Source organism: Quercus robur, chromosome 11, assembly GCF_932294415.1.
Source record: "Quercus robur chromosome 11, dhQueRobu3.1, whole genome shotgun sequence".
Taxonomy (NCBI): domain Eukaryota; kingdom Viridiplantae; phylum Streptophyta; class Magnoliopsida; order Fagales; family Fagaceae; genus Quercus; species Quercus robur.
In genome coordinates, this window is record NC_065544.1 from 21,666,160 (window position 1) to 21,689,100 (window position 22,941).

A 22,941-nucleotide genomic window follows, 5' to 3' on the forward strand; every position below is an offset into this window, starting at 1 on the left:
AACGATTAAAAAAAAAAAAAAAATCATATGTGATTAGAAATTCTTTTCTTAAATTGCCTTTAGACCATTTTAGATTTTTAGTGACATTTCTCAAAACACTATGGCATGTTTGGTAGACCGTAACAGGAATTGTAATGTAATAGTTATTCCTATAATTTAGTTATTATTTAGCTTAGTTATACTTTTATTATAAGGAATAGTCATTCCTTATAAATAACTAAAATTTGTCTCTTTAAAAGGTTATATTAGCTATTATTTAGTAAGTGTAATAATTTCAAAACTTAATATATTTCCAAATAAACAAACTTTCTATATACATCTAACATTTATAAAAATAATTAAATCATAAAAAATAACACATATCTCTCTTAAATTTAAAAATAACAATTTTTAAGGAAATATAATTGTATGAGTAAGAAATTTCCTAAAATAAATGTTAACTTTCATTTTAATGTTATAATTCACAATCAAACTAATGAATATGTTTAGTTATTACATTACAACACACTTTATTACTAATAATAAAAATTACAATTCATGTCGTAATCTCTATTCAGTGTACCAAACGTATCCTATGTTTAGTTGATCTTTTTGATATCTTCTAAAAAATAAAAATCTCTTTTTTATAGATACAAATAATCAAGTATAGAATTTTATATTTAACCTACTACATTAACTCTTGATATAAGATTTTATTAATTGAGTTAATTAAAATCCACAATATTAATTCTACTTTTTTTTTTCTTATAAATAATATTATTTGTACTTTAAAATTTGATGGTTTGATAGAAACTATGTACATATCATGTTATATATATTTGGATTTTTTATTTTGGAAGAAAAGATAGGATATATTTGGATTTAATGGAAAATAATTACGGAAAGTTTGCCTCCTTTGGTAGAGCATTTAAGCAACATGTTTTCAGTTTTTAAACAACATTACACGTATTTTCATATACTTTTTCATCCACACGTATTTCAAAAAAACACAAACAATACTACTCATACTCCTCTATTAAACAAACCCTACTTTCACTAGCTTAATGTCTTTGAAGTTAGAGACGGAACCAAGATTCAAACTTAGAGGGGCCGAAGTTTTTTGTTCAAAGATTTAAAAAAAAAAATGGAATATCAATAGTAGAGGTTGACAAAGTTGCTTTATTAGCATTAATTTATTAATTATTATTTGTATTTTTTCTTTTGAAAAAAAATTTAATAATAGGATTTTATAATCAAGAGTTTTGTAAGTCAATTGACACATCTTAATATTTTCAAGGTCTAACTAATGTGTGAATGGAGTGATCAATATGTGGCATATGAGTTGTCTCTATGGTTACGAGGGTTGAGTTATTTGAGAGGGGCATAGAGCTCTCAAGTGAGAGGGAGAAATTGGGTAAATGTTATTGGGTTTTTGTGATTTTTTTTTGCTAGGATTTGTAATTGATTTGTTGTTATTGTTTTTGCTTTGACCAAATTTATGATTTGTCCAAAGATTTTTCTTATTATCTATTTGTTGGATTTCTTGGGTCAATTTATAAATTTTTTGGGGAGGGGGGGAGGGAAGTATATAAATTTAAGAGACAGAATTAAACTTTTTTTGTTAATATACATGCTAGTATTTTTTTTTTTCAAAGGTTTTTTTTGTTGGGGGGGGGGGGGGGGGGTGCCTCAGCCCTTGAGTAGTTTCGTCCTTGTTTGGAGTAATTGTTCAAATTAAAAGTCTAAAAATGAAGTCAGCAAAATTGACATTGATTTCTTGAATTTTTTTTTTTTTTTTGGGACAGAATGTCTTGATGTTAAAGTCAAGGTGATTGGGTGCAGGATTAAAAAGGTATTATGCACCCAAATTTGTTCAACTAAGGATCTAACTAAATTTGATCTCTTCCTAATGCAATAGATTCCACTAAGCTCTACTTATAAAGGATCCTATCATTGAACAAAAGCCTATATTTAATCCTTCTTTTACCAAAAATGAATAATTGTCTTTATTCTTCTTTTTAAATTTTTAACAAAAATGAAGGAAATTCGGTTAAATTGAATCAACTAGGCAAGACAATTTTTCTACCTCCATATTATCACAAATAAAGACTCATCTTCTACCCATACTATTTCTTGGTCTAAATTCTTTGCATAGTGTGAGTCACGGGAAATTCTTACCTAGTCCAGGACTACAAGGTCACCAAGTTGACCTTGTAGTCCCAACCAATAAGAACAAAACATGTAAGATAAAAATGCTAACATCGTTTAAATGTTACAACTCATCAACAATGGCTAAATGCTGGTCTTCAAGTTCCCAACGTTAGATAATCCCATTAACGTTAGTTATTAAAAAAATATAAAAAAAAATAAGCTAGCCAGCTGTTTTCCAATTGGGACTTAGGACAAAGAGAACCTTTTAGGGTTCTCACTCTTGTGAACAAAAACCAGAAGGTCCTACTCCTTAGTGCCAATAAAAAACAAGTGCACAATGCGACCACAAACAAATGTTACTATGAGTGATTTTTAGTAAAATCAAGTGAAAAGTTCTAGTGTAAAGAGACAAAATCTTGTTCGCTTAAGCATAGAAGAACCCAATTTTCAAAGTAATAGAGGTATAATTTATTTTGTCTTGTTGTGTTTTGTTTTATTTTTTAAAGAATGTATTATGATTCGTTGTGATATGTTTGCTCCTCAATAAAATATATAGAAATGTAATGAGGTATGAATTTAATGCTTTTTTTGTGAAAAATTTAATGTTTTGTTGTGATATGTTTGCTCCCAAATAAAACATATAAAAATGTATTGAGGTATGAATTTAATGCTTTTTTTGTGAAAAATTTAATGCTTTGTTGTGATATTTTTGTTCTCAAATAAAACATATGAAAATGTATTGAGGTATGAATTTATTGCTTTGTTGTGATAAGTTTGCTCCCAAATAAAATATATAAAGGTATTGCTCCCAAATAAAATATGTGTAGTGATATATGTTTTTGTTGTTTTTTTGTTACTATGTCTAATTTCTAATTATATTTGTGCCTAGAAGTGGGGAAGCTTTGTAATAAAACATACCATAAGCCTTTAAGAGCACATAAAAAATTGCACACATAAGATAATTATTGTATTGTAAATTCCTTAATATTTTATTTCTAACATTTATATTTTTCATAAAAAGTATTGTCGTTATTTTCAATTCAAGTGATATTGAAGGAATTGAAGAGGATTGTTTGTTTGTTGAACGACTAAAAAATAGTGATGACAATTTGTTGGATAAGGTGACATATACTGAAGATGAAGCATACAATTTATACAAAAATTATACATTACGAACATGTTTTAGTATATGGAAAGGGAAGCCTAGATATTTTAATGGGACAAAGAACATAAGGCAACGTGAATTTCTATGTTCTAAGGAGGGTTTTAAAATAGATGAAAATCCTTGTGAAGAGAAAAATTGGAAGAAACTAGAGACTAAAACTGGCTGTAAAGCATTTATTTATTTCATAGTTGAAAATGATGTGTGGAGGGTTATTGCATTTCATCTATAGCATAATCATGAACTTGCACTACCATCAGAAAGACATTTGTTAAGATCGGGTCGTTGTATTTCAAAACCTAAGGCAGGTTTAATTGATTCTATGGTGAATGCAAGTATATGTACAAAGAATACTTATTTGTATTTAACAGAAGAAGTTGGAGGGAGTGAGAATGTGGACTTCACTAAAAAAGATTGTTATAATCATGTGAACACAAAAAAGATGTCAATGATTAGTGTTGGAGATGCTCAAAGCCTATTGAATCATTTTAAGAAAAGGCAAATAGAAGATCCCAAGTATTTTTTACACGATTCAAGTAGATTAAGAAAACTGCATGACGAATATTTTTTGGACAGATGGGAGATCAAGGGTTGATTATGATTGTTTTGGAAATGTGGTATTTTACACTACTTACCACACCAATAGATATAATTTGTTTTGTACTCCATTTGTAGGTGTTAATCACCAATGGCAAAATGTAATATGTGGATGTGCATTTTTTTTGGATGAAACTACTGCTTCTTTCAAATAGTTGTTCAAGTCATTCTTAGACTTAATGGGAAATCAATCTCCAATAACAACTTTTACTGACCAAGATCAAGCCATGTCAAATGCTATTGAGGAAGTGTTTTTGAACACACATCATTGAGTATGTTTGTGGCATATTTCAAAAAATGCACCTTCCTAATTTGGAGAGTTAAATTCTAGTTCAGAGTTTCAGTCCTTGTGGAACAAGTGTCAAAAATATTGTGATTCAGAATTGGAATTTCAAAACACATGGGATAAAATGATGCCTAAGTTTAATCTTGAAGATCATCACTGGCTTAATATGATATACAAAATTCGACATAAATGGAGCATTGCATTCACTAAGGATAGCTTCACAACTGAATTTAAAGCTTCCTCAAGGAGTGAAAGCAAAACTATGTTTTGAATAATATAGCAGATACAACAATAAGCCTCACTAACTTTGTAATTAAATATGAAAGTGTGCTGGCAAGTATGCGTTCTTCAAAGTTTAATGAAGATTTTCGATGCAAGCAAGGCGCCTCGCAAAGAGCAGTTAAGAAGAGTGGTATTTTGGGTCATGCAACTCAAGTTTACACATGTAAGATATTCAGGTTATTTGACTATGAATTCCTTAATAGTCTTGCAATAGATTGGAAGCAAGTTGATTGTCAAGAAACAATTGATATCTTTAAGGTGAAAGAGTACGTATTGTCCATTTTGATCATTTCAATAGCAACATTTCTTGTTCTTGTAAGAAATTTGAGTCAATGGGAATTCTTTGTTGTCATGCATTGTAGGTCTTCAATTTAAAATTTTTTACTAAAATTCCAAGCTAATACATTTTGAAATGTTGGACAAAGGAGGCTAAGAAAGGGATGATGGCTTATGAACAAGACAATCATTCAAGTGGCAATGCTAAAGAGGCCGAGATAGTGTATAGCTAATACAATCATATCCAAAAGCCAAGGAAATAATAACCTTAAAAGCATTTGTAAAAAGATACTATTGGGACTTGATGAAAAAATCGAAAGAGGGTCATCAAGGTTGGGTTCAAATGCAAATTTGGAAGAAAATGAAGTTGTGGAGCATAATACAGCTGATGAAATGCTTGGCTTAGCAAATCACGTGTAAGTGTTAAATCCCCCATGAGTGAAATCAAAAGGCTTACGAAACGATAAACTTAAAGGTCACTTTGAGAAGTGTAAGGCAAAATCGTCTAAGGATGCATCATCTTCATGTAAAAAATTCCTCTCTTTTTTAACTAAATGTATGCGATATTTTTTTTTTTAATAAACCTTTTTATTTACAATTATTATTATGTTTGATTTTTTTTAATGTGCAATTTTATAGGAAAAGCAAAAAAATAAGTTTCCAAATAAAATTCAAATGTGTCATTCGATGGCTCATACAATCCAGCTATATACCAACAACCAAATCTCTACTCTCATTTCGGATTTACAAGTGATAATGCACATGGTCAATCTTACATGTCATGGACAAATCATTCTCAGGTATTAAGCATACTTTAATTTACAAAATTAGAATATTTATAATGTGTAATCATAATTTTGGTCATTGATGTAATATCTAAATATGAATTTTGTCTCTATATAGGAAATGGGTTGTGTAAATGTTCCATTTAACTATATTGCAAGGTACCAATGATATAATGCAACTTAGTCAAGTAAATTGACACAATTGATTATTTATTTGAAATGTAATAAAATATCTATCATTTATGAATTAACATGTGTACAGAGCATTGTTTCGAAATAATGTTTTCTTATATTTTGTTCTCTATAGAATCTAATGACTTATATTCCCTCACAAATAAACTCATTGATGTATAGTTCCAAGCAATCAAATTTCACACATATGAAAGAGGTAAATTTGAAAATTCTTGTGGTGTGTTTGCATTATTAATTTCATTACTTGTTTTTTGTTCCTATGGATGACTTACTTTGTACAATGGTTTTTTTTTAAAACAAAACATGGTCAACAATGTAGAACAGCAAGGTTGGGGCAATCCATAAGTCTCTAGATAAGAGAGTTCCAAAGGTATACTTCATTATTGATTATTTTAATTGGGGTTTGGTTTTTAAGTGTTATTGAATCAATACAAAATAATTAGAATGGTTTTTGTGAATGTTAATGTATTAATTTTTGTTCCATTTAATATGCTAATATGATTTTTATATGTTTCTAGTGGGAAGACTGATGATGTCATGCAGCCAAGAACTCTAGGAACTTCACAAAACCAGCACAAATTATGGGCTTGGAGCCAAGTGACATTTATCATGACACCAAGTTTCTTTTGTTTGTTATTTTATTTTTAAGAAGTACATTTGTCCTCTTTGGATTTATTTTGACTTGTTGCCAAGTGAAAGTTATGTATTAACTATAATTTTAGTGTTAATGGAGATAGGAGTATGGGATTGGAGTAGAAAATCGTGATTTGTAATTTGCATTATCAATTTACGCTCAAGGCTAAATTCCATGTCATAAAATAGCATGTGTACAATTGGTGATTTGGCACCAAGTTCAGATTTTAATTACATTATAGTAAAATTGATCTTTTGTTTGCAACTTCTATACAATGCTTATTTCAAGGCTTAAAGGATTAAAGATAACATCTTAAGCTTTAAACTTGTAGTTGATGCTTATTGCAAATGCAAATAGTGTTCACTATTCATAGCTATTGGTCACATCATAGAGAATATAAGACACCTAGCAAGTTAGGAAAGAAGTTGGTCCTTTTAGCATATATGTAGAGATATGAATTATGCACCTCAAACACTTGTAAGACATGCACAATTCTTAAATGATGAGGTCATATGGCTAGAAGATATTCCTAATTGTATTGCAAATATTGTTCATGATGAAAATTAGAAATCACTAATATTTATTTGAAAGTAGAAACACAACCAACACCAAAATTTCTATAAGAATAAGAATGTACATAGGGTACATAGAATACAATTATACAACATTATTTTTCATTGATTGGAAATACAATTTAGGATAAAACACTGGCAAAATTCTGCATCTTCTATGGTTCTACCCATTGTCTCTATCCTTGGCTGTTCAATCTTCACAGATTCTCTATTTTTCAACCTCCAACATATTTTATCAAGAATGACTTCTAGACTGCTTGCATTGCTTTTCTTGGATTAGCTTTAATTGAGGTTGGTAGCTTCTCAAAACTCCTGCTCTCATATTCCACAAATACACCCTTTAAGCACCTTTCTTTTTTTTTTTTTTTTTTGGAGATAACAAATAGAATTTTATTGATGTGTAAGTAAACAAAATATACAACTTAAAAAAGGTCCCAAGCTAGTTGAGCTTCTTCTCGAGGATACATCATGAATAGAAATAAACAACTCCTAAGCTTTTCCCCGGTTCCCACCTACTACAAACAGAGGGTCATGTGTTCAGGCCAAAAGTTAGGTAGCAAACACCTGCTGATATGTTTCTAATATGGCTAACGCTCCTTCCAAAATTGCCTTTAAGCACCTATGATTCCATGAAAATGGTGATTACAACTTAAATTTGGCAACAAATTCTTGCAACTGAGCATCTATTTCATAGAATCAAAAACAATAATTGAGCACCAATTTCAAATTTTCATTCCCCTTCATTAAAGCACAAATAACAATTGAGCACCAATTTGGCAATTTCAGAATGTGACTTCCCATCACATAAATTCAAAGCTAAAGTCCAACAAACCAAGTAACAAGGCAAAATTTTCTAAAAGCCTTCTCAATACGAAATAATAGGCTTAAGAGAGACTGGAAAATTATAGTAGAACTATAGAAATGAAGCATACACAAACATTAAATAGTAAGTATTTTTCAAAAGGCTAACTTTTTTAGAATTAATTGCTAATTGAATTAGAGGTCAATGCTTAGTGACTCCTTTATGGACAAAGATCAACTTCAAAATTTGAATATTAATTTCTATCAAATAGTTCAATCAGTTTCCATAAGAAGCAACTAAATCCTTCATAAGACTATATACAAATGGAAAAAGATAAATTTGATTTTAGTTCATCAACATTTTTTTTTTCCTTCTATTTTCTCTGGAATTGAATAGAGGCTAAGAACTTCATTGATGATTCAGAGCACTATAGATAGAAACGTAAAACAACACTTAATTGAGTAAGAGTGTAACACACTTTTTGAGCTTTTGAAGGAGAAAAAAATTTTGCACAACAATGGAAACAGTGGTTAATTAAGACATTTACAATTGATTTCACATCCAATTTCTTAGCAATCAAACATAGGCTAACACTAATATATAAGTTCAGTAACTTAGAAAGAGAGAGAGAAAGAGATATTAGAGAGTGCGATTTCATTGTCACCTTTTGAACCTTGTGGATTTTCTTGAACCCGTGCATGCTAATGATCTGCAAAATTAAACACAAAACATGAGAGACAAATTTCTAAGGGTATGTTTGGTAACTGTTTTTTCCCCTTATTTTCTATTTTCAAAAACAAATTTCTATTTTTGAAACTAAAAAATTTGTTTGGCAACCCAAAATGGATAGAAAACAAAAATTGTTTTCAAAACTCAATTTGTGAAGGAAACTGAAAACATACAAAAGGCTGTTTTCAGTTTCTAGTTTTCAAAAGTCAATGAAAACATGCATTTGATTTAATGAACCTGTCTCATTTAATGAATTAGCATTAAAGTTCAAATCCTAGTAACAACATATTTTAATATATTTTTTTTCTTCAAAAAATCATTTTTTTAGATTCAACTAACCAAACATGTTTTTGATTTCAAAAATATAAGAAAATTGTTTTTTCTATATATTTCCAAAAACAAATTTTTGAAAATAGAAAACAAAAACTGTTACCAAACATAACCTAAGTTTTCAGTGATAAACAAAAAATGAAAAAAGCATAATGAAATTTGAAGAAGAAGAGAGAGCGAAATGAGGGATGACTTGGTTGAGGAAGTTGACGGTGAGATCGATTTGCTTGTTAGAGAACGAAATCGAGGTAGTTTTCCAGGGACATCTTCTCGGTTCTCGTTTTCACTTTCGAGCTCATCCCCTTTTCACTCTAAAACTTCATTTCCAATTTCTTCTATTTTTGTTTGGAGGATTTTGATTTTGATTTTGGAACGACTTCATATGAATATATATATGAGTTTGAAAGTGAAAAAGCCAGTGAGACCATGGCTGTGTCAACTAGGAGAGAGATACAAGAAAGTGAAAAAACTAGTGAGATCATGACTGTGTTAGCTAGAAGAGAGTTACAAGAAACTGATTTTCATTTTTATGTTGAAGAGGAGAAATGAAATATAAGAAACAAGCGGGTGGATTGAAATTTGAAATTGAGGTGGGCCCGAAAACTTTTGAAATTGGTCAAGAATTGTTGAAAACAGCTAGCTAACAGGAAAGTTAACGGGAATACCGGCATTTAGCCATTGTTCATGAGCTGTAATATTTAAATAATGTTAGCATTTTTATCTTACATGTTTTGCTCTTATTGGCTGAGACTAGTTTGAGACTAGGTAAGAATTTCCCGTGAGTCACGGTCCCAATCTTGAGGTTTCCTAGTAATTGATGAGACCATTATGGTTTCGTATTACCACTCCCATGCTAGACAAGTTCTGATCCTAGAACATGGCTCCATCATAATTAACTTTATATTTACCCACCTTCGGGGGTCTCCATTTGCTTACCATCTAGGTTTGGCCGCACTTCCTTATCAAATTCTGATAGTTCCTTCAATTTGTCCAAGTAGAGCAAAGTTGATTGAGCTCACTATCTTGTTCTCGGCTTTGAGAGAGTTTCTGGAACACCATATATAATTTTCAAAGTTGAGTACAATGACATGGACATCTATGGACTGGCTGCTACCTCGAAGACTAAGTCAAAGATTTCAAATCTAGACCATTTACTTAATAATCTATATATATAATAATAGGTGAAGTTGAGAGAAACTCAAATTATAATTCCAAATTAGAGTTCCAATTTTGCACCATGTGTTCTAAATTATTTATTTTTAAAGAGTTTTATTTCTCAATTTTAGAATTAAATGTGGGACCACACCATGAATATTCATCCAAGTAAGTTATTAATTACAAAAACCAAAGAGTCTAAAATAAATGAATAGTAAAAAAAAAAAAATGCTTCACAATAATTTTTTAAAAAAGGACAATTTACATTTTATACCTAATAATATCCTTACAAAATTTTTTTAAAGAGTTAACAAAATATAAAATGACTATCAATAGTATTTAAATTATATATATAGGAATTATATTATGCATCTTATTGTATATTTTTAAGTGTATCTATGTATATACATGGAGTTACAAGATAGTAAAGAATAATTACCATGAAGTAGACAAAATACTATTAAATTTTATCAGATTTATTTATTTTAAATAAAATTTTAAAAAATAGATACGACCTAATGTATATAAGAAATATAATTTAATTTCTCAAAAAAAAAATATATAATTTAAATCACTCACATAGACCACACAAATGCAATAAGAGATATGCACCCTTACCCCAACAACCGTAATCTACATATATTTAAACTAAAATAAACAAAACACTTATCTGAAATTTAAACAAAACGGAATTTTTTTTTTAGAAGAAAAGGAAAATGGAAATAAATAGTGAATTTAATACATAAAACAATTCAATACAACATGGAAATACATAAACTAAAAATGAACTTACCAGGCCCTAAAACTCAATTGGCCGGTCCCCTCAGGATTAAGACTAACTCAAAGAACAAAAGAGCAATCAAAACCTTGAGAGAGAGAGGGTTTTGAAAAAGAAAGCAAAGTTTATTTATTTATAATTATTATCGTTTTCTTTGAATCTTGAATACTATTTAGTATACCCACTCTCCTTAAGTTCGCTGTTTTTACTGGTTGAAGACCCTCATTACATGGGGAAGTTTGGGTAAGAAAGTTGTGTTTAAGCAATGTAGGACTGCTTAGCCACAAAATTGTATCTTAAAGAAACCTTCCATTTTTTAGTATTTCAGCCACGGCCTCCATGCGCAAGAGTTGACAGCCATGTGTAAGGCACAGTTGAGGCCGTGTATACATGGTTGATGCATGCATACAGCACGCTATACTTATGCTCTTTTTCTTGCTTTTTAGTGTCTTAGCTGACTAATGTATCATGTCTAGGTGTTATCATTTGAAACTGTGGATTCAAGTTTATTAACCAATACAAAATAGGGTGTTTATACAATAATCCACTAGTTTCTCAAAAAAAAAAAAAAAAAAAAAAAAAAAAGAACAATAATCCACTGTCCTTAGTGCATATGCTCCTTAGCGAACACAACAACAAAGGGATTTGGTAGAAGTGAATTTGGCAGCCACGCTCAAATAATAGTTTTCAGTATTTAAATACTGAAAATTGTTGGTAAAAAAAAAAAAGTATTTGGTAGTGATGTTTTTATTATGGGTGTTTGAGTTACAATTCTCAAATTAGAGTATTTAAAACATATTTTTTGAAAACTCATTCATACCAGTTTTTTTTTTTTTTTTTTTTTTAGAAACAAACACACACACATACACAGGGGAGAGAAAAAAGGGTTCTAGCACAAAGGCACGCCACAACTCCACTCATACCAGTTTTTAATTTTCAAGTAACATTGTTAAATAGTCTTTTTGTAACGGAAACAAGTTGAAAATTGTGGCCCCATGGACTAGACTAATTAAACTCTTTTTTTTTTCTCTGACAGGCCCACCTCTGTCTCTCTCCTTCTTTTCTTTTTTTTTTTCTCCTTAAATAAAATATAATTCTTTTACGAAAAAATTATCAATTAAAAAAAAAAACATATACATACCAAACACACAATTTTTTTTTTCACATTTTAAAATATGTTATTTGAAATATGGTACTAAACACATTTTTTTTCCATTATGAATACTTTAAACACGTGTTTTCACAAGTCGCAACACTTTTTAAATCACAATTTTCACAACATTTTGAATGCCAATACTTAAACAACACTAAGTTGCCCCTAGCCACTCAAAAATTGTTCCCACCTAGGGATGGCAATGGGGGCGAGGCGGGGTCGAATGATGGGCTCTTTGCCCCCACCCTGCATAATTTTGTCTTGCCCCATCCCCGCCTCACCTTTCTTGCCCTATCCTTGCCCCTTTGGGCCTTGCGAAACCTCACTTCATCTCGTAAGACTCTTTTTTTTGTTAATTTTCCCTACAACTATTACAATTTTTTAAAATAAAATTACTTGTTTTATTAATAAAAATATATTTGAAATTACAAATAAATTTATCCCATCAAATCAAACTAATTTTTAGCAAAAACTTAATAATATTATCGAAGTGTTTAACAAGACAACGTCACTACAAAAACAAAAATCTCATAGTATGACACAACAAAATAATCCAAACTCCTAATACATAACAAAATAAAAATTGCCTAGTTCTTCAAAAATAATCTTCACTTTCTTCCGTCATTGTGACACCACTTTCTTCTTCATCATCATAATCATTCCGGATGATGTTTTGGAATGTATCTTTAGTTCCATCTACAATAGATGAAGAACCTAAAAAAAAGTAAAATAAATTCAATCAAACAATTGAAAAATATAATAAAGAATGTAGCAAAATAAATCATTGCATAATTAAACTAGTAAATTTAATTTCCATTAATTTTAGCCCATAACCAATTTTGAGCACACATTAAAGCCTCCACAGTCTTTTAATGAAGTTTAGTGCGATGTGGACTTAACAATCAACCACTTGTGCTAAATGATGACTTCAAGGCAACAGTTGACACTGGAATGGCAAGGATATCCCTTACAATATGTTTCAAAGTAGGATACTTAGGGCCATTAGATTCCCCCCATGCCAAAATATCAAAATCCACAGTTCTTGGCATTAAATCATCAACAGTTCTTGGAATATACCATTGTCAGTTTCTTTAATACCTTATCCCCTCTCCCCGTGTGTGTATGTGTTAAACAATACTTAGTATTCTAAAAAAAAATCATCCTCAAGGTAATGGTCCAACTCCAATTTAATATTCCCACGTCTTTTTTTTCTTTTTTACTAAGATATCTTTCAAAGTCCATAAGGGAGTCATCAACTTGTGGATCCTCTCCTACACAAGGGCCACGAGTACCTTCCTTACCCATTCTCCTAGAACTATTGTCACGAATCATTTCATAACAAATATCTCTAATCCTTTGAATTTCATTATTAGCTTCATCACCATAAATTATTGGAAAATAATATTCTAATAATTCAATCTTATATCTTGGGTCTAAAATGGTTGCCACGACCATAACACCATGAATCACATTCCAGTAACAATTAAATTTTTCCAACATTTTAAATGCCATACTCCTAATCAAATCAATAGTGCTTGTAAACCAAGAATTCAAAGCTATTTTTATTTCACACACCTTAGGAAAGAAAAGATTGGCTGTAGGGTATGAGGTACCCGAGAATAGCTCTGTAACCTTGTGAAACTTGCCAATCTCTCACATATACTACTTGCCATCTCCCATTCTTCCTCTGTTGGAATGCGCTTATAAGATGACTCACAAATGTTCAATTGATAAAAGACATTTTGATACTTTATAGCAATAGAAAGCATGAGATAGATAGAGTTCCAGTGAGTCTTACAATCAAGGGCTAGTTCTTTGGTACATTCATTATGTTCTTGTCAGGCTGCCTCTTCAAACTTCTACCTTTTCTTTGTTGATGACTCCAAACAATTGATTTGTACTTTCCCTCTCCTTCAATTATCTCATTGTTATGTTGGACATCTTCTGGCCTATCCAACAGAGGTTATGACGGGGTTGCATTATCTTCATCTACTATCAAAGGAAATTGATTGCTGCCAATAGGTACAAATGGATTGGAGCTACCAATGTTATTATGTGAAGTCATTTTTTTTCTTGATGTTAATTTAGCAACTTAGTAATGGACAAACTATATTTCTCCAACAAAGATAATATAGAATAATGGGAAAGAAAGAAAATTACAAGAATAAAATGAAACAATGAGTTTTAAACTTCCAAGTTGAATATTTGAAGTAGTTGTTCTAACAAAGAAAAAAGAAAATGTTAAAATACACCCAAAGCTATCACTTGTATATTCAAATCCCCTAAAGAAATGCTTGAAGATACAAAACCAAACACACTGACAGCTGGTACAGTGAGTTAACTTTCAAGAAAATATTTTGTTTATTTTTTAATAATACCTAATGCATTTTTTGTCTTAAATTTTTTTATAACATTTTTTTCTTTGTCTTTATTTTTTTTTATAACATCTTTATCTTCTTCTAGAAACTAATTTGGAAGTCCTTTTTCTTTATTTTTTTATTACATCTTTTTTCTTTATTTTTTCTAACATATATACACCTATGTGTATATGTATATATATTATTTTTATGAGTGAAACTAATCTAGAGCTTTTATTTTTTCTAACATATATGTGTGTTTGTGTGTGTAGACCCGTACCCTAAATTGCACCGACACGGACACAAGTACGACACGGACACGAACACGGGGGTACAACAATTTTTGAAAAATAAGGATATGACATGGCATGGACACGACAATTAAATAATTAATTAAACTTTATATTTAGGCATATTTTTAAATATTTTTAGACATAAAATATGTTTATGTCTAGAATTTAAATTATGTAAGAACTACAAATAAGTAAACTAACACCCAAAGTAATATACATAAAATGTTTAGAGTACATTCCCACCACCGGCACTTGTTTTTTCTGAATTAGTAACATATTTCCATAGAAGAGTAGCTGACTCAGTTGATTTTTTACTTTAAGAATTCATTTTAGTAAAATCACCTATAATATTTAACTTCAATAAATAAATAAAACTATAGCAGGATACCAAAAAAAAAAAAAAAATCACTAAATTCATAATAAACATTATAATTTATAAAGCAAAACAAAAAGCTGAGTAAAGAAACAAAAAAAAAAAAAATTTTTAAATTCAAAATAAAAAGTATAACACAGTGACACTGTGACAGTGAGAGTGGGATTAAAAAAAAAGCGTTATAACCTATAAGTTAGTAACAGTACACCCATTAAACAACCAAAAAAAATAGTACACCCATTGACCCAAATATCTAAAAAAAAAAAAAAAAAAAAATGGAGAAGAGAAGGGGTCGGACTTGTTGTCCACGCTAAGAGAGAGAGAGAGATCAGAAGGGACAAGGCACGGCGTCGACGTCTATGGAGCTCACCGATCAACCCAATCTAGTTCCGGCGAGGGGTAGAGGGCAACAGGTAGAGGTCAGAGGGAGGGTGGGTTAAGAACTTGAGATGTGGGTTTCAACTTTCAGTGTAATGACTTCTCAAACTCTAAGTTTGCTTTTTTGTTTGAGGGTATATCACAAAATCAATGGTATTGGTAAGTCCATTTGTGAAAATCTGTGATTTTTTTTTTTCACTGCTAGTGTGTTGGACGTGTTGGAGCTGTGTCAGAGAAGCACAAAAAAAAAAAAAAGAGACACTGCTTGCACACCGAAGTCCAGCGTGTCTTACCAGTTTTGGTGTCCGATACGTGTTGGACATCGGTACGTCACAAAAAATGGCGTGTCGGTGCAACCTAGCCCATACCTTATAGGACAAGCTATTATGTTGTTCCAATTTGTTCATGATAGAAATAACTACACAACATTTAGATCCATACCTCATAACAACCACACACAATGACACAAACACAAACATTCAGACCCGTAACTCATAGAAATAGAAAATGTTCTATTATGTTCATGATGAAAACTATGTTGAGAAAGACATTGAATGGAATCAATGATTCAATAGAATATAAATTTGTTTCTAATAAAGGCATAAGAAAATGTTAAAATTGATACCTTATTTCCAACTTTGCTAGAGAGAAAAAAGAGGTAGAGAGTCATGTTGGGTAGAATAAAATAAGTTGATGATATATTTGTTTAAAAAGTAGGGTTTTAGAGTATGAAAAATTTACAATTTAACTCTTATTAACGTGGGGCGAGGTGGGTCTAAAAAGTATAAATCTATCCCCACCTTGCCCTGTGGTGCAGATCTAAAATCTCGTCTCATCTCCGTCCCACCACTTTTGCAAGGTAGGAAAAACCCGCATGGGACAAAGTAACGAGGAACGGGTTAAGTGGGACGGGATAAAATTGCCATCCCTATTCCCAACCTTTCAATTTGCAAACTAATCCTCCTTAGATTAAATTTTAATGAATTGGACCTGTCATAAGCTTGAGCCATAAGTTGGGCCACCCTTTAGGGGAATCGTGTTGATTACCAAGTCAGGCACATACTTCGCAATCTTTTCATTGTTTGTGGCATATTTGGGATTCTGAGGCCTTTTTTTAGGCCCTGTTTTGGGCATTATATATATGCTCTCAATCAGTCAAAAATCGCAATGGGCTTTCTTTATATGTGATAAGGTTTGGGGCCTTGTTGGCTCAATCTTGCTTGCATCATTTGTGGGCCTTTTATGGCCTAAACATGAAGCCCACCAAAAATGAGTTATGAACAGAACTAGTTTAGGAGACTGATAGTTGAAAGTTGTTATTGAATATAAGTCCTCCGTATTATTTTTTGTGTACCACTTTATATTTCACCAATCATAACTTGCACTTTCTAAAAAAAAAAAAAATCACAACTTGCAATATATTAATTCTTTTTTTCCATTTTAAACTTCAGTTATTTTATAAGAAAAGTAAAACCAATACATAACAAGCTGTGATTTGTGGAATATAAAGTGGTACATAACAAGTGGTACAAAGGATTTGTATTTGTTGTTATTGTCAATTTTTCTTGAGTTAAACGCTTTCTTGTTTTGGAAAAAAAAAAAAAAAAAACCAGGCAAGCTTTATTAGATAAACCCTTTCTTGAGTTAAACCCTTTCTTGTTTAAAGGAAAGAAAAACTCTTATACGTATATCGATGTCAAATCATGTCATATAATTTAATACATGACCAACAAAGCAAGACATAATTGTAAAGTAACAGAGAAGAATTCGAATAAAAAATGTGATAAAGAAAATCCAACCTAAAACTAAACCACATACATGAATCTGTACAAAACAAATTTATAATACTATATAATAAATTAATACCTACCAAAAATGCGTTAATGAGACACCTCCAAAGGCACTGGCTTGGCTAGAGGCGAGTTCCGACACACAGGACATGTAGCATGCAGCTTTAACCATGAGTCCACACATTCAAGATGAAAGAGATGACCACAATCTGGTAAATCCCGCAACACGTCTGTGTCTTTATAATCAGCCAAGCATATTGAGCAACATGATGCGGTAGAGTTGGCCTTGTTCTTGTGGAGCTTTGCTTGAGCATAGATGAGCTTTGGGTACTTGTCTAGAGTGGCTTCGTGAAGGCCTAGTTCGAGGGTGATTGCATTTTGTTCTGCAGTTGCGAGGTTGCGAATTTGGAGGGATGGGTGAACACTGCAATAGCAAAGCAGTAGTATAACTATGAACATGATAGTGATGAAAGAGAAGAGTATAATCATATATACAAGCCCGTATAGAATATTTGCAGACATGGTTAGAATGTAAAATGAAATGGAAGGGTGGGATGCATAGAGAAAAAAACGTAGGGGGGCTGTATTTTATATGGGTTGAAAAAGGACAAAAGTCACGAAACGTGAGAGACTTTGGTGTTGTTAATATAACTAAGGAAATGCTTGAACAAGTACCTGGCAATTGTTTGTTACTAGGTGCACTGGCGGCTCTGTTGCCCCAAAAAGAAAAAAAAAAAAAAAATATATATATATATATATATATAAAAATATAAATAATCATTTTAAACTATTATATTTTTGTAACCATCCTTATTTGGAAAAAATGTATATCTATATATATATACTTTAAAAAAATAAATGATATACTAAATTAATATATTTTGACCATCTTAATAAAAATGTTGAACACCTTATTTAAGAATTATAAGAATTTAAGTTTAATAAATATTAAAGTAATGCTACATTCGCAACATTTTTATAATAATTTCACAATAAACCTTAAGTGGTAAGTTGCTACTAATTCTAATTTGGGTTCAATATTGATATATTTTACCCACCACTAACAAGCTAACAACTTATTGCATAAGAGTTGTTATGAAATTGTTGTGGTCACTTTATTATTTTCATATCAGTATTTTCAATTTGCACTTTATCTTTTATTAGTATATATATATATATATATATTTTTTTTTTTTTCTTATTCTCTTTGTAACTTTGTTAGTGTAAAAAAATTGTAATATTTCATATATTTGCGTATTTTTTTGTTTGTTTGTGACGTTGATATATTCCAATGATCTCTTTATTAAATGTTATATAATATAAGTTTATTAGTACCCACCTTAAAAACAATTCCTATAGCTGCCATTTATTAAGTGCATATTTGGAGTTGCTATATGGGGATCCTTAATTGCTCTTTCAATGTTATTGCCAAGTACAAAATTCTCTCTAATTTTATAACTAAATTTAAACGTTCCAAACTTCAATATAATGGATTATTATTTTGTCTATTTTGCATATGGATTGTCCTGATGACTAGTTTTTCTCTAGATTATCGCAAACCACAAAGGTAGCATGCGCCATGTGGGCTCACTTTATTATATATGTAAATGTCACTTAGATATGATAATTTTTGTCATTTCAAATTTTCTCTCTTGTGAAGACAGTTAATCGTAGTTAAATCATTTTAAGATTAGAAAATATTTATGTACTTTTGGAGTATATATAGTTAAATAATATTTTTGAAAATCCACTTTACTTGCTTCTTAGCTTTGGTTGTTGCTTCTCTTTGTGCGTGGACAAATGTCCAAACACTTTCAAATCCCCAACTTTTATTTATTTTTTTTTACTAAGGAGAAGGAGAAGAGCAAATGAAGATGTTATAGGTGTAGGTCTTAAAACTTATCTTAAAAGGAATACAACTCGGAAGATAATTTATGTACTTATAAAACCAAGTTTTCCACTTAACTAACGCCTAAAATTCTTGAAAGTATAATGATTAGTTAAAAGGAAAAATCTTCATCGATTTTCTTTTCAAATGAAATAAAGATGAAAGCGCAAGCATATCTCACTTAAAACACATGTGATGCATATGGATTTTAAGACTGGAATTTCTTGTTATAGTAGAGTAGTAAGTAAAACACTTGGAAAAGAATTGATTAGAAAATAGAAAGCAAAGCTGAATTTCTCCTCTCCATAGTCCATAAGTTTTAAGGTCACGGTATGACATCATTGCTTAGTTCAGCAAGCCAATCAAAGTGTCTGGTTTTCCTTCTGACCAACGACCAATTAGAAGCATAAAACTATCTACCAATTTGTGTAAAACAATAATGCACAAGGACGTTATATATACAATACAATACAAAATATAGAAAAATACTTCCAACCTTTATTATTTATTATTATTATTTTACGGCGAACTGCAAAAGACAATTAAGGCATATTCCTCTCACAAATACTCACTAGAGATTCTGCCTTCGTTTAAAATCAACCATCGAGCGTTACAAAACATGCACAGAACTCATTGATTTTACAGAACTCAATCTATTATCCCCTTTAATCTATGTTGCTTACATCCCCAATAACTTTAGGGAATATGTTTTACCTCACACAACATTTTCCTTTGTTGCCTGAATGTCTCTCACGCATCTTATATAAACTTGGCAAACAATTCAAGTTGATTGGGTTTGACCCGGCTGAGTTCTGGTAAAAAATATATCATCCTAAATAGGTTGCAAATCCTATAATCCTTACCTAGTATTTTGAGGGTTATTAGGTCAACTTGGAGTTGGTATGACCCATATTTTTTCTTATGCCAAAAAACATAATTAAAAAAGATACATGATTATTATGTCTCTGTCTTCTAATGGTGATTCTACGTTGGGTCCAGGGTAGTCACAGTACAAGACCATCTTGACCTAGAAAAAAAAATTATTATATATAATTTTTTTAAATTATGATTTTTTTTATCCTTAAATAAAATTTGTGACCACCATAAATTTTTTTAAGTCTAACATAATTACACTTTGGACAAAGTTTGACACCAAATTTGGTTGTAGGTTAGGGTAGTCAATATTTTTTTATTGGATGTGAATTTTAGCAAATGCACCATTGGATTATATTTTTATCTTATATCCTCTATATTTGCAAAATTTTAGGAAGATTAAAAATTAATAGCTATGTTCATCAATCAAATTTTTGAATTTCTAGTTTTTATAATCTATAATTATACATAAAAATAAGTTTTTAGATTGAATAGTAAATAGAATCTGATTGGCAATGAAATTCGACATGTGTTTTAAGAATATAAAAAACATGCAATTTAAATGTTAAATTTTCAAAATATGTAGTCATGTTAATTTGTTTAGTCAAAATTGTAGTCTTAGGTTACAACTAAGTTTGTAGTCAAATTTTGTCGTCAAATTTTGTCCTTAAAATTTGACTACTTTAACAATACATTAGGTCCTTACAAACGAAAAGAAAAAGCCCAAAATATTTTTTATTTAACTAAAATTTTGAGAGAGATGTAGATTGCAATATTGATAATGAGATTCTCATGCAATATTGATAATAAGACTCTCATGCAATGTAAGACTTTTATGTATTTGTGTTTTATTTTTTTTATTTATTTATTTTTATCTATATATGGAGTTCTCTTTTTATATTTAAGTTTCTTAATGGCCATCTTGAAAAAAGTTTCTGTAGTTGCCAATACTATTTTCCTTTCAAAACATATAAGAGAACAAAGAAACATAAACATTCAAATATAAAATTTAAATATTACATAAATTCTTAAGTTTACATAGTCCAAGTCAAAGAATGGGAAAAAAGAGAGCTAGATATCATGGATCCTATCAAGTCCTCAATTGTCTTAGGTGTATCTATCATATAAAGGTGGCGTTTGGATTTAGATTATCCCGCGTTTGCATTTTGTGTTTTTTTTTTTTTTTTTTTCTCCACGCGTTTTGCTTTAAGGGACAATTATCACTGTTCACGCACTGTTTATATATTGTTCATGTACTGTTTATGCACTGTTCATGAGACCCACATCCACTTTATTCAGAAAAAAATATTAAAAATGGGTTTCACGATTTAAAAATTATTTTGTTATAGTATTTTCAGTTTTCAGTTTTTAGTTTTTAGCAAAATAAGTTGTATTCAAACGGACCCAAAGTATTAAAAATAAAACATAATATGCTTGGTAAAGAAAATTAAGTAAATATTTAATATGAATTGGACATCAATATACTCAATATCAGTAGTAAATCCAATAGTGGAAGTATTCATACTTGAGAATTGCACCTCAAGTTGGATAGTAATTTTGCTAGTATTTTTATCTACAACACAAAGTTTCATTATAACTTTAGTAATTGTAAACAAGGAAGACAATTCCAATAATAGAAATCAACCAAAGAGACACCTTATATATCTGCGGCAGTAAATGGAGGAGCGGCCATCGTGCCTTCTGATCCCCCACATTCCATCCCCACAGTCCTCCTCTGCAATTCTTCCCCAAATGGATCTTCCGCATTCGTCAACTTCTCGAGATCGACGCCGTTCTTAAATGCATAAATTTTGATAGGTTGGACCTGTTATGAGCTTGAGCCATAAGTTGGACCACCCTTTAGGGGCATCATGTTGATTACCAAGTGAGGCACATACTACGCAATCTTTTCATTGTTTGTGGCATATTTGGGGTTCCTAGGCCATCCATTAGGCCGTTTTGGTGTTTTGGGCATTTTATGTAGCTCTCAATCAGCCAAAAATCGCAATGGGGGCTTTCTTTATATGTGATAAGGTTTGGGCCCTTGTTGGACCAATCGTGCTTGTCTTCATTTGTGAGCCTTTTATGGCCTAAACATGAAGTCCACCAAAAATGAGTTATGAACAGAACTATTTTAGGAGACTGATAGTTTTAAGTTGTTCTTGTCGATTTTTCTTGAGTTAAACGCTTTCTTGTTTTGAAAAAAAAAAAAAACCCCAAGCAAGCTTCATTAGATAAACCCTTTCTAGTTTAAAGGAAAGAAAAACTCTTTTACATATATCGATGTCAAATCAGGTCATGATATATTTTAATACATGACCAACAAAGCAAGACATAATTATTAACAGAGAAGAATTCGAATAAAAAATGTGCCACACAAAATCCAACTTAAAAGTACCAATCCACATACATGAATCTGTGCAAAACAAATTTATAGTACTTTATAATAAATACCTACAAAAAAGGCGTTAATGAGACACCTCCAAAGGCACCGGCTTGGCTAGAGGCGAGTTCCGACACACCGGACATGTAGCATGCAGCTTTAACCATGAGTCCACACATTCAAGATGAAAGAGATGACCACAATCTGGTAAATCCCGCAACACGTCTGTGTCTTTATAATCAGCCAAGCATATTGAGCAACATGATGCGGTAGAGTTGGCCTTGTTCTTGTGGAGCTTTGCTTGAGCATAGATGAGCTTTGGGTACTTGTCTAGAGTGGCTTCGTGAAGGCCTAGTTCGAGGGTGATTGCATTTTGTTCTGCAGTTGCGAGGTTGCGAATTTGGAGGGATGGGTGAACACTGCAATAGCAAAGCAGTAGTATAACTATGAACATGACAGTGATGAAAGAGAAGGGTATAATAATATATACAAGCCCATATAGAATATTTGCAGACATGGTTAGAATCTAAAATGAAATGGTAGGGTGGGATGCATAGAGAAAAAAACGTAGGGGGGCTGTATTTTGTATGGGTTGAAAAAGGACAAAAGTCACGAAACGTGAGAGACTTTGGTGTTGTTAATATAACTAAGGAAATGCTTGAATAAGTACCTGGCAATTGTTTGTTACCAGGTGCACTGGCGGCTCTATTGCCAAAAAAAAAAAAAAAGAAAAAAAAGAAAAA

General features: G+C 30.9%; 1 protein-coding gene and 1 long non-coding RNA gene across 2 annotated transcripts in view; both read right to left on the reverse strand.

Moving 5' to 3' along the window:
- Nucleotides 1-12,279: 12,279 nt before the first annotated feature.
- Nucleotides 12,280-22,941, reverse strand: part of LOC126707704 (uncharacterized) — a 16,008-nt gene continuing 5,346 nt past the window's right edge. Inside the window, exons 2-4 of the long non-coding RNA XR_007649047.1 lie at nucleotides 13,662-13,875; nucleotides 13,439-13,550; nucleotides 12,280-12,577 (exon numbers count right to left, since the gene is read on the reverse strand). This is a non-coding gene — a long non-coding RNA (uncharacterized LOC126707704). The remainder of the gene's footprint in view (nucleotides 12,578-13,438; nucleotides 13,551-13,661; nucleotides 13,876-22,941) is intronic.
- On the reverse strand, nucleotides 22,152-22,785 carry LOC126707703 (putative RING-H2 finger protein ATL71). The gene has a single exon (XM_050407559.1). It carries the CDS (start codon nucleotides 22,713-22,715, stop codon nucleotides 22,284-22,286), a length of 432 nt encoding a protein of 143 aa, XP_050263516.1. The 5' UTR covers nucleotides 22,716-22,785; the 3' UTR covers nucleotides 22,152-22,283.

Bases quoted from the DNA above. Each gene is read 5' to 3' on its own strand.
- LOC126707703 (XM_050407559.1), bottom strand. From the start codon at position 22,715: ATGTCTGCAAATATTCTATATGGGCTTGTATATATTATTATACCCTTC.